Genomic DNA, 14755 nt, shown 5'->3' with positions numbered 1-14755 from the left:
GTGCTGTCTGTGCCTGTACTGACTAATAACTTCTCTTAATGGAGTAGACTGTAATGTCAGCACTTAGCCTCTTTAAACTGATCTTAACACTGGATTTAAAGCTTAATGGCAGGTAGCAGGAGGAAGGGCTGAAAAGTTACTTAACCTTCTGTAAGCACATACATAAATCGAATTTGGCCCAAGTAGCTCACAAAGGCCTCATAACACTTTAACATTAAAACAAAAAAAAATTTCTTCAGTTCCCTCAAGCTGGAGATCAACATGCTGCCTTTTCTTTAAACTCTTTCCCTTATTGTCATGTGATGTATAATTTAATCTCCACTGTGCTGATCTGCCATGAACGTGTTGGAAAAATGCATGAATTTTCTTTCAGGTTTTCCCAGTGTCTTCATAATACCCACCTTTTCCTTGACTAACATTATTGTATAGTTTTTGCCTCTTTTCTATGTGAGTAGATTTACAGTAAAAAGAAGAAGAAGAAAGAAACATGGTGCATATGTAAACTCTACATGTATATACATTCACATCATCTTAATTTACAGAGTCCAAGCATCTGTGATAGCATCAAAGAAATAAAGCTATGTTCTTGCATCCAAATTATCCTGAAACCTAAACATTCAGCCGAAAGCATACAAAAGAAACAGGAGGCTAGATATCGGATGTTTATTGATCAGGAAAGATTCAGTAATATTTGTAAATGTTTGCATAAACACTGAACTTCTCATAATCATAAAGACGTGACTCCACTCATTCGTATGCTTTTATTAATTGCCTTCGTTTTTAGAACGATTAGAAAGTAATCTAAAGAAACACATGGATAGTGGAAAGCTATGAATGGGAAGCAAATAAATGGGAAGCAAATAAATGGGAAGATTAATCAGTTGTTTAATGTAGGATTGCTCTGTGGATCCATGAGCTGTTCATACAAACTAGATAATTGTTTAGTTTGTGCATCAATGTTTGTAATTAGCTTGTAGGAAAGATTTCTCCACACAGATCTTATTGCTGAAGAATCCATTTTCCTAACAGTGCTATGGTGTGGTCCCAGTAAGAGTCTGAATAAGGTACTGGGCTTGCTTTGAACTCCGCATGCACATGCACAAGATGGCTGCCACATGTATCCTGCGGCTGCTTGGCATGTTGCTTGTGCACATCCTCCTGGCCGTGGAATGAGAATCCAGCGTAAAAAGTGGCAGCAGTACAACGCTGTGGACGAACGTGTGCACAGCTGACTTTACAAACATGTGTCTCAAATCAATGTTCATATACTGTTCAAGATTTACTTACTAGGAGTAGTGTTTGAACTTTGACTTATCATGTGGCCTTTAAAGCTACCAAAAGGTCTGTCTTGTCGACCAGTTTACTGGATCTTCTGATGAATGAATTATTTTTTATATTTCAATTTGAGATCATGACAACAATCAAGACAATGGCAGACTGATTGGCTGACTGAAGTGTGTTTTACACTTTTTTTTTTTTTAAAGCATAGTTCACAGTTTCAACTGGCAACCTGACAAACAGGATCTGATCTACTGGCTGTTGCTTTTTTCATCCCCTAGATGTATATAAAATATGAAGTTGAGTGTGTGAACAATGCTGCTAGCATTACCCTGTTTCTGCAAGCGCTTTCAAAGTCACACATCAAGTATAAACCAGGCCTTCATGTGGAGAACAAGTGAGAGCAACAGGGAAATCTCTGGTCTTTAATCCTTTCAGTGCGCTCATGGATCTGCTGCCAGAATGTTGGCAATAACGCACAGCTCCAGTAAGCGTATCGCTTCTGCATGGCATTTCCAGGAATCTCTCAATTTGGCCTTTATAATTCTCAGATTCCAGAGTCATCTCATGAGGATTTTAAGTCGCAGTTAACTGCATAATTTTGGAGTTTGATATGGTTTCAGTAATTCATTATCTGTAAATAAGTTATAGGATCAAATTCCTATAATGTAGACATATCTGTTTATTTAGTTCACATAATTATTCAGACAGTGAGGCAGTGAACACCAAAGCTCTTAATCATTCTCTTAGCTAATATACAGCCTGTATACAGAGCTGCCAATAGGACATCTTATCTATCTGCTGCTCATGCTCCTTCACGTGGCAGGAAAGAGCTATCTGCCCTCTTTTGCTTACATGAGCTGGCAGATGCCTAGGATTGGCCAGTGTTGCTGTGATTGACCAGGACGGGTAGACCATGGCCAGTTTTGCTTCCTTGGCTCCTGGCTGTGGATTTTTTCAGTTATGCAGCACAGGAGCCTCTGTTATCAGTTACATTATAGCAGCTTCACCAGTATCTCTTTCCTTCACCAGTTTCTCGTTCCTTCACCAGTGTCTCGTTCCTTCACCAGTGTCTCGTTCCTTCACCAGTGTCTCGTTCCTTCACCAGTGTCTCGTTCCTTCACCAGTCTCTCGTTCTTTCACCAGTCTCTGTTTTATTTCTTTTGAACTTAATAATTCTTTCATGTTACAGAAAAGCCAAGAAATCTCCTGAAGAATCTCCAGTGACAGAAAACTTACTAACTGTTGCAAAGAAAATATATGCATCCTTACAAAAGGATCTACCCTCATCCACTATATCACTCTTGTTAAATAACAAAACCATTTTTCCTTTATCTGTTTTTGCCCTGTAAATGAGTGAATGACTTTTACTGTTTCTATAGAAACAATAACCGGTTAGAATGAGCACATGAACATAAAGCCATCATATTGTGCTGTGGTATAAGGGAACTGTTTCCTTTTCATAACCTGAGAGAGGTAGTTGAGTTAATGAAGGAAAAAATCACTTTATATACCGTCAGTTCTCTATTGTCTAATGGACGGAGAGAGATGTCCTACTTTGGATTTTTATTTACCTTGTGGCTATAAATTTGCCGCTAATCTCTCAAAGGTCACCCACTAAATCAAATAAAAATCATCGTCTTCCTCTTATTATTATTATTTTTATTATATAATTGATGTATCAATTATATTATTATTATATTGAATATTCAAGATCTAAACGCATCTCTTTAACTTCCAACAGCAGACACATTGCCGATTTAATGTATGGCATATTAGCAGATCTGTGACCCAGAAGACACTTCTTCCATCAGGGATTTTTAGCACCCGGATCTGACAGATAATGCCGGAGCTAATGTGCTCTGTTTGTGCTGTCGAGGCTCGCTAATGAGATTCTTTTGTCTCTGCTTAGTTATCAGCCAATTAGAACTGAGCTGGATGACTGTGGGAAGCGAATATCAAAGCATTGCATTCAGCCTTTCTGGCACGTTCCACACATCTCCTTTTCAGCAAATTGTGTAATTTCACACACACCTTCTTCTGTATTCATTTAACTCTGAGTTTTGTTTGTTCCTCTCTGTTTATATGCTGATTCGTGTATTGGTTAGTTAACATCGGCACAGTGAGGGGTTTATGTGAACAGCTTGTTCAGATCGAGCGTTTGAGCTTTTGTGCTGCTTGTGTGTATGTGTGTGTGTGTCAAGGAAGGTTTTAAAGTGCACAAAAAGAAGAGAGGTTTAATCTTTAGGGGACAGATTTGTATCTTTGATAAGGAATAAAGGTGATGGAGAGAGAGAGAGGTTTGGAAGGAAGGATTGGGGAGGCTTTCTTCCAGGCGTTCTAAAAATAGCTCTGATTGGGGGCAGATTGACGTCACCATGGCGACTACAGGCAGGCAAGAGAGGAAAAAGAGAGGATGATGGGAGGAAAAAGAGGAAAGTAGGAAAAGCAAGGAGACAGATATGTACAGGATTTGAAATAAAGCAGATAACGTCAATTAATAAATTAACAGACCATTCTAAATATATTCTTAGAACACCTAAGGTGTTCAGTGTGTAGCTCTAGCATATTTTACATGTGTCCATGTGTGGGAATTATTATTAATTATTCATTGGTCCATTAAATGTGCAGTAGGTATTGTTCTATTATTGCTTATAATAGGTACAAAGGTACAATGACCTTGGGGGGAAAAAGTAGAACACTAAAGACTAATTGTTAAAATGGCTTCAGCACAGCTGTATTATGTGGCTGAGGAAACCTGTTTGGAAAAGCCCACCCCTGGCTGAGCTGCTTGGCTGCGTGTGTTTACATGAGCTTCCTGTCATGCTTCCAAATAAACTTAATGACAAGAAATGTAGTAAAAGACGCATACACACCAATAATGCTCTTTTTCAAGTTATTTCTGGTAACTGGGAGGAAGTATTTCATGGAATTTCTGACATTCCTTCTGGATATGGATATAAATGCGATCTGCGATCTGTAGTCTGTTTGGCCAACTTTGCATAAATCAATTGGATGGGTTTTTACCACTTAAGCCCTGTTCAGATTGGACAAGTTTTACATAAGGAGGCTGAGGTAATGGCATTCTCCCCTTAACACTGGAATTTTATCCATCACCTATATGTGCGTGTACATGCTTCTTGAAAGGTTTAGACGTAGTTTATCTTTTATTATGCGACCAAAAACAATGTCATGTAATGTATTTTATAGTTCTTCAGTATATAGACGTTACATATCGACAGAGTTTATAATTCAGAACATAAAACATAATAAAATATAGACAAAAGGACTAAATGATTCTGGGAGTTTTCTAGGATTACAGCGTTTAGCTCAGATTTTTAGTGTGACAGCATTATGAAGCTCCTCCCATCTGTATGCTTTACACAGAACTCTCTTGTCCCGTGTGAATCCATACTGATACCATACTGATGTCCTTACATGCATATGTCTGAAAATCGTATCCTGTCCGAATAGCAATCTCCAAACACACCTTCACAAAAACCACTAACTTCTGGAAACTAGCCTAGAACTGATAGTGATGGTCAGCTGAAAAACTCATGAGAGTTCATTACAAAGATAAACAGGCACTCTGGACCATTCCTGCAGCAGCAAATCAAAATGAGCCGAGTTTCACATATGGCTATATCAAACAGTCGAATGGCAAGCGGGCAAAATCACAGAACACTTCACCTATCTAACTGAATTCCAGTCGACACTGTAGATTATGGCAGCCTGCTATTAAATCGTTCTGCTTAACTACTTGAGCTCTAAGCTTGACTAATCTTCCCTAATGCACCTTTAATTTGGCCTGATAGTTTTCGATTTCTTATGTGTTCAGATAAAGCGAATACACCACACACTCCAATTAATAAATTATTTTATCCTGATTAGTGTGCTATATGAAAAATTCTCTGCTTCGTAAAGCACACGTGCCTGATTCACTGCTGATGTGCAAATGCCATGTTCATAATCATGTTCCTGGTGATAAATATTAATCTGACTTAAAGGTCATGCTAAAAATGGAACGTTCCCTGAATAGCTGTAGAAGATTTAGAATAAGGAATTAGAGGAAGAATTTTAGTCTTTCTGACATTCACCATGTTGTAACTATTAAATTGTTAATAAAGATGGTGTCAAAGACAGTCGAGAAATATATATATATATATATATATATATAATATAAACATAAGAGAGCTGAAAATACTTCTTAATTCTAAAATATAACACAAATTGAATTTCCAAGTCTGTGTGTGTGTGTGTGAGACTGACACTCTCTCTTTCTCTCTGTTCCAGGCATTTGGATAATCATCATTTGTGGGATCCAAATGAGTTTGCAGTATCCTGCTTCAAAATCATCATGTACTCCATACAGGCAAGATACACACACACACACACACGCAAATTCTCTCCTCCCTCTATCTCTTTCTGCTCTACTCCATCCTATCTTTGATTTTCTTGCCTGGTGATCCCAGGTGTTCAGCATCCACTATTAAAGATAAGAGGCAATCAATTCACATCTAGAAGTGATGTTTGAAGGTCTTTGTTTGAGTGTTTTTGTGTGACGCTAACATGCACATCAGTGCACACCAGCCACGCATGTGTGTAGAGAGTTATGCAAAAATGTTCAGTGTCAGCGAATAATAATGGCTTGTTCAAGAAGTGGGTGTGTGAATGTGTGTTTTTTTCAGGCTCAGCACTCACATCACGTGATCCAGCAAGTTTTGAATCACCTGGACATGCACAGTAAGAACACGCCTCGGGTACGAGCAGGTATCGTCCAGGTGCTGCTGGAGACTGTCGCCATAGCAGCTAAGGGTTCCGTTGGTAAGAAATGCGTGTGCGTGTATTTTTGTGTTTGTTTGTGTGTGCGTGTGTTTTTGTGTGTGTGTTTGAAACCGACTGATGTAACATGACAATCTGAGTCTTCCATTTTTCATCGTGGATTCAGTATTGGACTTGAACTTTTGATTGAAACATTACATGCTTTTTTGTTCACAAGTCAGTTTCCCTTTGTTCTTCCTGTCACTCTTTCATTGTTCTCTTGTCTTCTGCCTTCTCTATTTGTCAGTGCCGCTGTCTGAACTGATGATAAATATGATTTACATGTCTCGACTAACTAATTCAAGTCCATTTCGTTCATTGTGTTCCGTCTCTCCCTTGTGTTTCTGTTTGTTCTCTTTGAATCTCACTCTTTCCACTTTTCTCCTGTCCCTCCCCTCTTTCTTTTCTTAAATTCTTTTGTCTCGCAGGTCTTACTGCTCCTAAAAATCTAAACGCTTACACGTTTCTCAATCCTCCCTGCTCGCCACCTAATCTCTGGTTGGGTAGGTTAAATAGCAAAGACGCTTAGCCAGTAGAGAGTCTTATCAGGTTGTAACTGCTGTGTTTTGTCATAAGATAGCTTATCTGCTTATTTTCTAATAATAAGTATTGATGTACAGTTTAATTACTTGCCATTCCCATATGCCTGGTTGGAATTCTCAATCTATATTCATTTGGTGCATAAACAGACAGATGGCCAAATAATGGGGGGAAAAAACTGAATAAAAGATTGGAGAAAGATAAAGAGTGCAGATGCTTCCAGGTTTACTTCAAAACAGTTTACCTCACTAACATCTCACTGGGCTCTGTGTAGAAAAATGCAGAACAGTCCGGTTGACCTTGATTTCAAATCAAGATGGCGAGAAGATAAATGAAAATGGGTTGATTATTGGTGAATGGAGCTTCATTCACACAGACTTCTCAAGTGTCTAGTGTATGAACAGGGGCAGTGATTAGATGTATGGGAAAGACATCTGGTGGAAAGTGGGGAATTCATGTTTATTAAAGAACACCGTTCAATCAATGTGATCGCAAATATGGGACTAGCCTTTGACCATTTCCTTGAAAGCAATCAGGGATAATCATAACAGTCATAAACAGACCACATGGCACACACAAGCAGTGTGCTTCCCCCAAAGCCAGAGAATCACACCAATATATTCTATATATAGCTCTGGAAATAAATAAGAGACCACAGTTTCTTATGTTTTTTTCTTACAGGTCATGTATTGGTGAGATGAAGAGTTTCGTTTCATTTTTTATTTTTAACTGCTGACAATATTTCTCCTAAATTCAAAATATAACTATTGTTATTTCGAGTGTATATTTAAAGGAAATGACAACAAATCAAAATAACCCAAGATCATGCAGTATTTGCAGAGCTTTAATAACTCAAATAAAACAAAATGCAAATTATTTGTAAACAAATTGTGTTAATGCTTTGGCTAAATAACATTAAGAAATCAGTATTTGGTGGAATAACCCCGATTTGCATGCGTTTTGGCTCCATGCTCTCTACCAGTTTTTCACATTGGGAAACTTTACACCACTCTTTTTGCAAAAAAGCAAACAGCTCAGCTTTGCTTGATGGTTTGTGACCATCCATCTTCCTCTTGATGACATTCCAGAGGTTTTCAATAGGGTTCAAATCTGGAGATTGGGCAGTGCTCTCTTATTTTTCCAGAGCTGTACATATAGAGAAAGTGAGTAGCCTATATATATATATATATATATATATATATATATATATATATATATATATATATATATATATATATATATATATATATATATATATATATAAGATGTTAATGAATAATGCATGTTTTTATAGTTTGCTATTTCTGAGATTGAACGGTGTTCTTTATAATTCAAGAAATATAGGTTTAATACATTTTGATTTATGTAGCCCTTTATAAAAAGTCATACTTGTGTCCATTTTCTATGAATGGGTAGAGTCGATTCTAGGCAAAACCTGGGCTGATATCTTGTTAAGTTTGAAGACACCTTGCTGGACACATGGACCATCACCTGACAATATCTTTCAAACATATTTCACACAATTCTACTGGTGAATAAACATCACCATCTGGGCATCTCAATATAGCGCATCTTTTTAAACTTCTCTTGTAATTTCCTCAATATCTTGGATCCTGTTGTTTATTCAGACCTCAGATTGCAGCAAAAAATATAATGATGTATTGTAGCATTTGTGTCTATTAAAGGCAGAATAATATTTTAGAGATATTAAATCCTAAACATAGCTTCATAGATTAGATGCTTTTTTTCTTTTTCTTTTTTTTGATTAATGTGGAAAAATGTGGGAAATATTTTGTGGAAAAAGATATTAAAATTGACCTTTACAGACTTTAAGTCCATGCAGAGTGAACAAAATCTGCTTCATGCAGCAGCAGCCTTATCTGGACTGACCTGGAATGACGGAATTGTGCGTTTGTGTGATATGAATAGTGGCTGTTCTTTAGTGTTCTTGCAGGAGGTGTTCAGGATGTGTGTGTCAGCAGGAACACCACATGGAGAGGAATATTGCTGTAGGATTGCAGAAACCCTTCAGTACAAAGACAGATTAACATTTGAGAGTTCAGTGGAGCTAAAAAAAAACAAAAAAACATACAGATATGGAAGAAAGTGATATTGGTCATATGAATCATTCTTTAGCGTATTATCGACGGGTGAGCCGGTGCATGTTTTTCGCTGAACACCAAGAGAACAGTACAAGCCTGAATGCTTTACCCGCATGCCGAGGAGGACCGGGATCACCGGCTGCTCTGTTATGCGACGGGGAGACATTTAGCTGTCACGGTTTGCGCCCATTTGTCTCCTTAAAGGGGAAGCGTCACAGCAGCCATAAATTAGACAGCACTTTACACCACTTACGCCAACTGAGGGAACATGTTTTGGAAAAATGCAGAGGTGCCAACATTATGGTTAACAATAATAATTCACAAAGAGCACAAAAAGTTCAGTGAAGGGGAAGAGACACAGGACATGAATAACATTTTACGTCTGCTATCACTATGCGGCGCACACGGCCCTTTTGCTGGCAGTAGTTGCATTGTTTTGTTCATAAACCTGTTGATCAGTAGGAACAGCTCTTAAAATATTTCCTTCTTCCATTTTTTGTACCAATTTCGGCCCAGACAAGTAATTGTTGCGTTCAATATCTGTGCATCATCGTTAATGCTGTTAGTCAGCTCGTCCAACATGCACTAGGGTTTCTGTGTTAAAAATCTGTTTTCTCCATCTTCTTCTCTGTTCTAGAGAGGTTTTTTTTTCTCTTGCTAGCAATGTTTGCACCTCTGTGAATAATATTGTGTTTCTCCAGTTCCAAAGACAAAGGGACTCTGAAGCTGTTCTGGTGGCTCTTGATCGCACAAAGAATTTTTTTTTTTATTTCTCAGTATATATTTTACCACCATCTTAAATGTGCCTGTGCTATTAAGCAGAGTGAAGGCCTAATTATCAACATCAAAAGCTTTATTGAAAAATAATAACGCATCACTCTGTAGCACTGTGGATGGATATACAATGAGAAATTTTCTCCCGAAGTCTTTTTTTTTCCCTCAGCTATAAAGACGAAAATGAATCAATGCTTGTCCCCAAGTAATTTGTTTTTGTTTCAAAGCTGAGACATAACGGCGACCTTATATTCTCCAAGAAAATCTTTCAATTCTGACCGCTAGTCTCCTTCCCCTGATGGAGTTTTTATTTATTTATTTGCTTTTGTATCCCAATCACAAGGAGGAAGCTGTTAATACAAAATTTAATTTATACGTATTCTTTCAGAGGCAGCTGGAAAAATATTCAGATACTATTGCTTATGGCAAGGAATGGCTTTAATTGTTATTCTTTATGGTTATTTATCTCGTGTAATTCTGTATTTCGCAGTCCTTATAATATAGTGAATAATGTGGCTGTCACTCAGATGTCAGTGTCTTCTCATTGCCATTGTCTCCACTGATCCACTGCACATGTCATGCAAAAAGAAAGACACAAGTTAGACAACACCAGCTGTGTTACACATTTAACAGCAGAATGAATGAGCGGAAAAGAAAATAGAGAAATAATAAAAAACTTATAAGAAAAAGGAAAATGTATAAAGAAGCAATGCTGAAAATTAATGATGTAAATAAAATTAGTCATACTAAAGGTTGCTTTTTTAATACTGGATTTAATATAGTCAGATATTGTCTCATTTATTATCATTTTGTTCGATGCTCAGAAATGGAGGTCAGGGCTGGAGGTCAGAAATGCAGCATAAGCCATTTTGCTCTTGGATGAAGAACTGAAGCGCTTGCTGTGTAGCTGCCACTTGTCTCCCCCTAGCTGTACTGCATAGTAACTACATGCAGCTGCTTCATTCATGTGTTTATTTCCTATAGTGCTGCTGGCAGTTGTGGGTGTCCAGTCATTTGCTTCCTGAAGAATAATAGAAATATTATACCTGCACACGTGGAATATTAAATATGAATTTTGGTATGAATTAAATTCATATCCTTCAGTTCATATTGTTCAATGCTTCTTTTGTGGGAAAGCACTTGCCAGGAGCTTCTTAGTAGAAGATGGGTATCAGTAGTGAGGTTTATATATATATATATATATATATATGTGTGTGTGTGTGTGTGTGTGTGTGTGTGTGTGTGTGTGTATATATATATATATATATGTATATATGTATGTATATGTATATATATATATATGTATATATATATATGTATATATATATATGTATATGTGTGTGTGTGTCTATATGTGTGTGTGTAACTGTAGCTGTAAAGTTATAAAGTAATATAGATGCATGTGCATGTGTCTAATTGTGTGTGTGTGTGTGTGTGTACTCAGGTCCGACAGTGTTGGAGGTTTTTAACACCTTGCTCAAGCACCTCCGTATGAGTGTGGATTTCGAGCTGGGTGAAGGCTCTCGCAGAAACTCTGGAACGAGTGTGTCTTCCGGTCGTGGCAGAGAGAACGAGGAGCGAGTTGTCCAGAATGCCATCATTCAGACTATTGGTGAGTTGATCTTGGACACTTCCAATCTGACTCCTATCATCATCAATAGGTCAAAGCAGTGAACTAATGAACAGAAGATTGACTGATTGATATGCGGCACATTGTTAGCTTTATATTCAGAATTCTTCAGGCGACCTCCTAATGAACTGAGATAGTATGTATCATATTTTATCATCTGCATACGATTCTGAATGCTTTTCTGTGTATGCTTTGTGATTGTGTGTGCACAGGGTTCTTTGGAGGCAATCTGCCAGATTATCAGCGGGCAGAAGTCATGATGTTTATTATGGGAAAAGTTCCAGTATATGGTACACCTTGCCATTCTCTGGACACCGTCAAAATTGGGTAAGTGATTCTGTGTCTCTGCCTCTGCGTTTGCTTCTGCCTCTGCCTGTGTCTCTGTCTGTGTCTCTGCCTCTCGTCGTGTATCTGTCTGTGTCTGTTTGTACCTGCCTCTGTATCTGTGCCTCTGTGTGTTTCTGTGCCTCTGTTTGTGTCTCTGCCTGTGTCCTTGCCTGTGTCCTTGCCTCTGTCTGTGTCTCTGTACGTGCTTCTGCCTCTGGATGTGTATCTGTCTGTGCCTCTGTGTGTTTCTGTGCCTCTGTTTGTGTCCTTGCCTGTGTCCTCGCCTGTGTCTCTGCCTGTGCCACAGGTTTGTGTATGTCTTTGTGAGTGTGTATACTGTGTATGTATCTGAAGTTCGTGTGGCATTTCTGTGTCTATGCCTGTGATTGTGTCTGTGAATAACAGTTTTCTGTGTGTGTGCATGTATGTATACCTGTCTGTACATTTTTTTTGTACTTTTGTGTATCTGTATTTTACAGGTTTATGGTACATTTATAGACACTTGAGCTCTTACATGTTCCGGTTATGGTTTATGTGGCACATCACACTCTTTACACTGAGCGTGGAAGAAATTCTGCTGCTAGCAAAGCTCCACAGCCAAACATCTGGGATTCAGTTTTGTGTGTTTGCTGCACTACAAATTCTAACATTATTCCTATTTTATTCTTCTGTGTCTCACACTCTGTCCCTCTCAGACCCCAGGGTACTAAGAGGATTCAAACAATGCTCCTCAGTTCTCTCATTATGGTAAGTTACTTTTCTTGTATCCATTCACTATACAGTTGTGTTGTTAACACTTGAGGAGTTCACTACGCAGCATGTCCTGCAGTGTCTGCTGGATGAGGTGCTCTTTTGTAGGTGTGGTGCATTGTGTCCACAATCTGTTTTTATTTGTGCTTTCAGTGTGCGTGATTGTGTGTGTGCGTGAGTGATTGTGATTGTGCGTGTATGAGTGTGTGTGCATGCACATGTTTGAGTTGAGAGAGGGGACAGGACGAGCAGATGAGACGGACGCAGGTGTGTAAATGGTTGATATTGCCTATGACATTGCAGCCACCCTGAGTGAGTGTGTGTGAGAGAGAGAGAGAGAAAAAGAAAGAGAAAACAATCACGTGAGCAAGCGCACAGCTGCAGCTGGGTCTCATAATGAATGGCAAAAAGCTGTCAGTCAACCAATTAGGGCTACAGAATGGCTGGTTGTGTTTGTGTGTGGTTGTGTGAGACAGAGAGTGAGAAGGAAAGTAAACAGGCCTATGCATTTGCGTGAACTCACCTAGAACTTGCTTTCCAGTACTTCCAGTTCTACTTTGTGCCCATTTGCTATGACCTTACCACTAAGGCCCTAATTTAGACTTCCGTTGCCATAGACACAAAATTGTGTTAATTGTTCTCTGGCAGAAAGGCCTCATTTGCATATTTCCCCATGGTGATTAGTATGAAATGATTTAGCTTTCATTTCTGTATTGATACATGATTATCTGTGTTTATGCCGTCACTGGTGCATTACTGAATGACTCACACTGAACATGATGGAAAAATTTTAATGTGAGCTTCTAGAGAAGGAATAAGGTGAATATCACTTTTCATAAAAACAGCACTACAGTTGTGGGGAATGTTAAAATGCACCTGTTCTCATAGCCCCATTCTGCTTTTTCCTTCATACATGGATTACCTGATTTCATGTTTTGTGTATGTGTGTGAAGGTAACATCTGGCTTTAAGTGCAAAACAATGAGTGCGGGTTTGCCGGCCGCATTTCTGGAGCCTCTCTGCTCCATCTCTCTGATGGAAGACAGTGAGCTACGCCAACTAGTCCTTGAGATCCTACACAACATCATTGATCGCCACGACAACAGGGCTAAACTCCGTGGCATCCGGTGTGTATCTCATATAAATACATTTTCTCTGTCGTGTGTGTATCTATGTGTCTGGCTGTGCATATGTGACATTTTGCTTGAGGAAGGTATAATAGGTATGTTATGGGAATAATTTCTCCTCTTCTCAGAATAATTCCTAATGTTGCAGCTCTCAAAATAAAGAGAGAGAAGATCTCCAAACAGGATGTCATTTTCATGAAAAAGGTAAGACAACACACATGATTAAGTGATCAGATCATGTAGTTATTTATAGAAAATCGTTAAAACATTTGGTCCTGCAAAACAATATAGTACACCCTCCTTCAGTCTGTGCTTTTTGACAATGTGTGGTCCTCATCAACGTCTATACACAAAGAAATAACCTCAGGTGACGACATCAAAATAAATAAAAGATTTCAATATGTTAAAAAAAAGTAAACCAGCATTTATATACCAGGTGCAAAAACGTAAGTGCACTCTAAAATTCAGTGATACGAAACCAGCTGTAACAATGACTTGAAGTAAACATTCTCTCAAAGAGTTTCATCAGTCTCTCACATCCTTTTAGAGTAATTTTGGCTCACCATTCTTTACAACATTGCGTCCATTTATTAATGTTTGAGGGCATTTATTTATGCATGGCTTATATCCTTTTACAGCATCTCAGAGGGGTTGGGGTCTGGACTTTGACTTGGAGGGTACTTGTTTATTTAAACAGAGAATTGAAGCAGCGTGTGTTTGTGTGTGTACACACACACACACACCCTGATGCTGATGATTTTATTTGTTTTTCAATAAAAAACTATACATACAATGAGGGGAAAAAATTATTTGATCCCCTGCTGATTTTGTACGTTTGCCCACTGACAAAGGAATGATCAGTCTGTAATTTTAATGGTAGGTTTATCTGAACAGTGAGAGACAGAATAACAACAAAAAAATCCAGAAAAACACATTTCAAAAAAGTTATACATTGATTTGCATTTCATTGAGTGAAATAAGTATTTGACCCCTTTGCAAAACATGACTTAGTACTTGGTGGCAAACCCTTTTGGCAATCGTCGTCAGATATTTCTTGTAGTTGGCCAGCAGGTTTGCACACATCTCACATCTCAAGGAATTTGGGCCCACTCCTCTTTGCAGATCCTCTCCAAGTCATTAAGGGTTTGTGGCTGACCCTTCAGCTCCCTCCACAGATTTTCTATGGGATTAAGGTCTGGGGACTGGCTAGGCCACTACAGGACCTTAATGTGCTTCTTTTTGAACCACTCCTTTGTTGCCTTGGCCGTGTGTTTTGGGTCATTGTCAGGCTGGAATATCCATCCATGACCCATTTTCAATGCCCTGGCTGAGGGAAGGAGGTTCTCATCCAAGATTTGACGGTACATGGCTCCGTCCCTTTGATGCAGTGCGGTTGTCCTGTCCCCT

At 38.6% G+C, this 14755-nt stretch overlaps 1 protein-coding gene across 3 annotated transcripts in view; it reads left to right on the top strand.

Annotated features, from left to right (window-relative positions):
• efr3a (EFR3 homolog A (S. cerevisiae)) overlaps positions 1-14755 on the top strand; it is a 63754-nt gene that overhangs the window by 33209 nt on the left and 15790 nt on the right. For all 3 annotated transcript variants that reach the window (XM_058418328.1, XM_058418330.1, XM_058418329.1), the window contains exons 9-15: positions 5572-5650; positions 5967-6102; positions 10960-11127; positions 11358-11472; positions 12168-12219; positions 13176-13348; positions 13477-13552. In XM_058418328.1, coding sequence (XP_058274311.1) covers positions 5572-5650; positions 5967-6102; positions 10960-11127; positions 11358-11472; positions 12168-12219; positions 13176-13348; positions 13477-13552 — 799 coding nt within the window. The remainder of the gene's footprint in view (positions 1-5571; positions 5651-5966; positions 6103-10959; positions 11128-11357; positions 11473-12167; positions 12220-13175; positions 13349-13476; positions 13553-14755) is intronic.

Source organism: Hemibagrus wyckioides, linkage group LG20 (genome assembly GCF_019097595.1).
Source record: "Hemibagrus wyckioides isolate EC202008001 linkage group LG20, SWU_Hwy_1.0, whole genome shotgun sequence".
Taxonomy (NCBI): Eukaryota; Metazoa; Chordata; class Actinopteri; order Siluriformes; family Bagridae; genus Hemibagrus; species Hemibagrus wyckioides.
The sequence above is the reverse complement of the archived record's forward strand: the minus strand, read 5'-3'. Positions and strand labels throughout refer to the sequence as shown.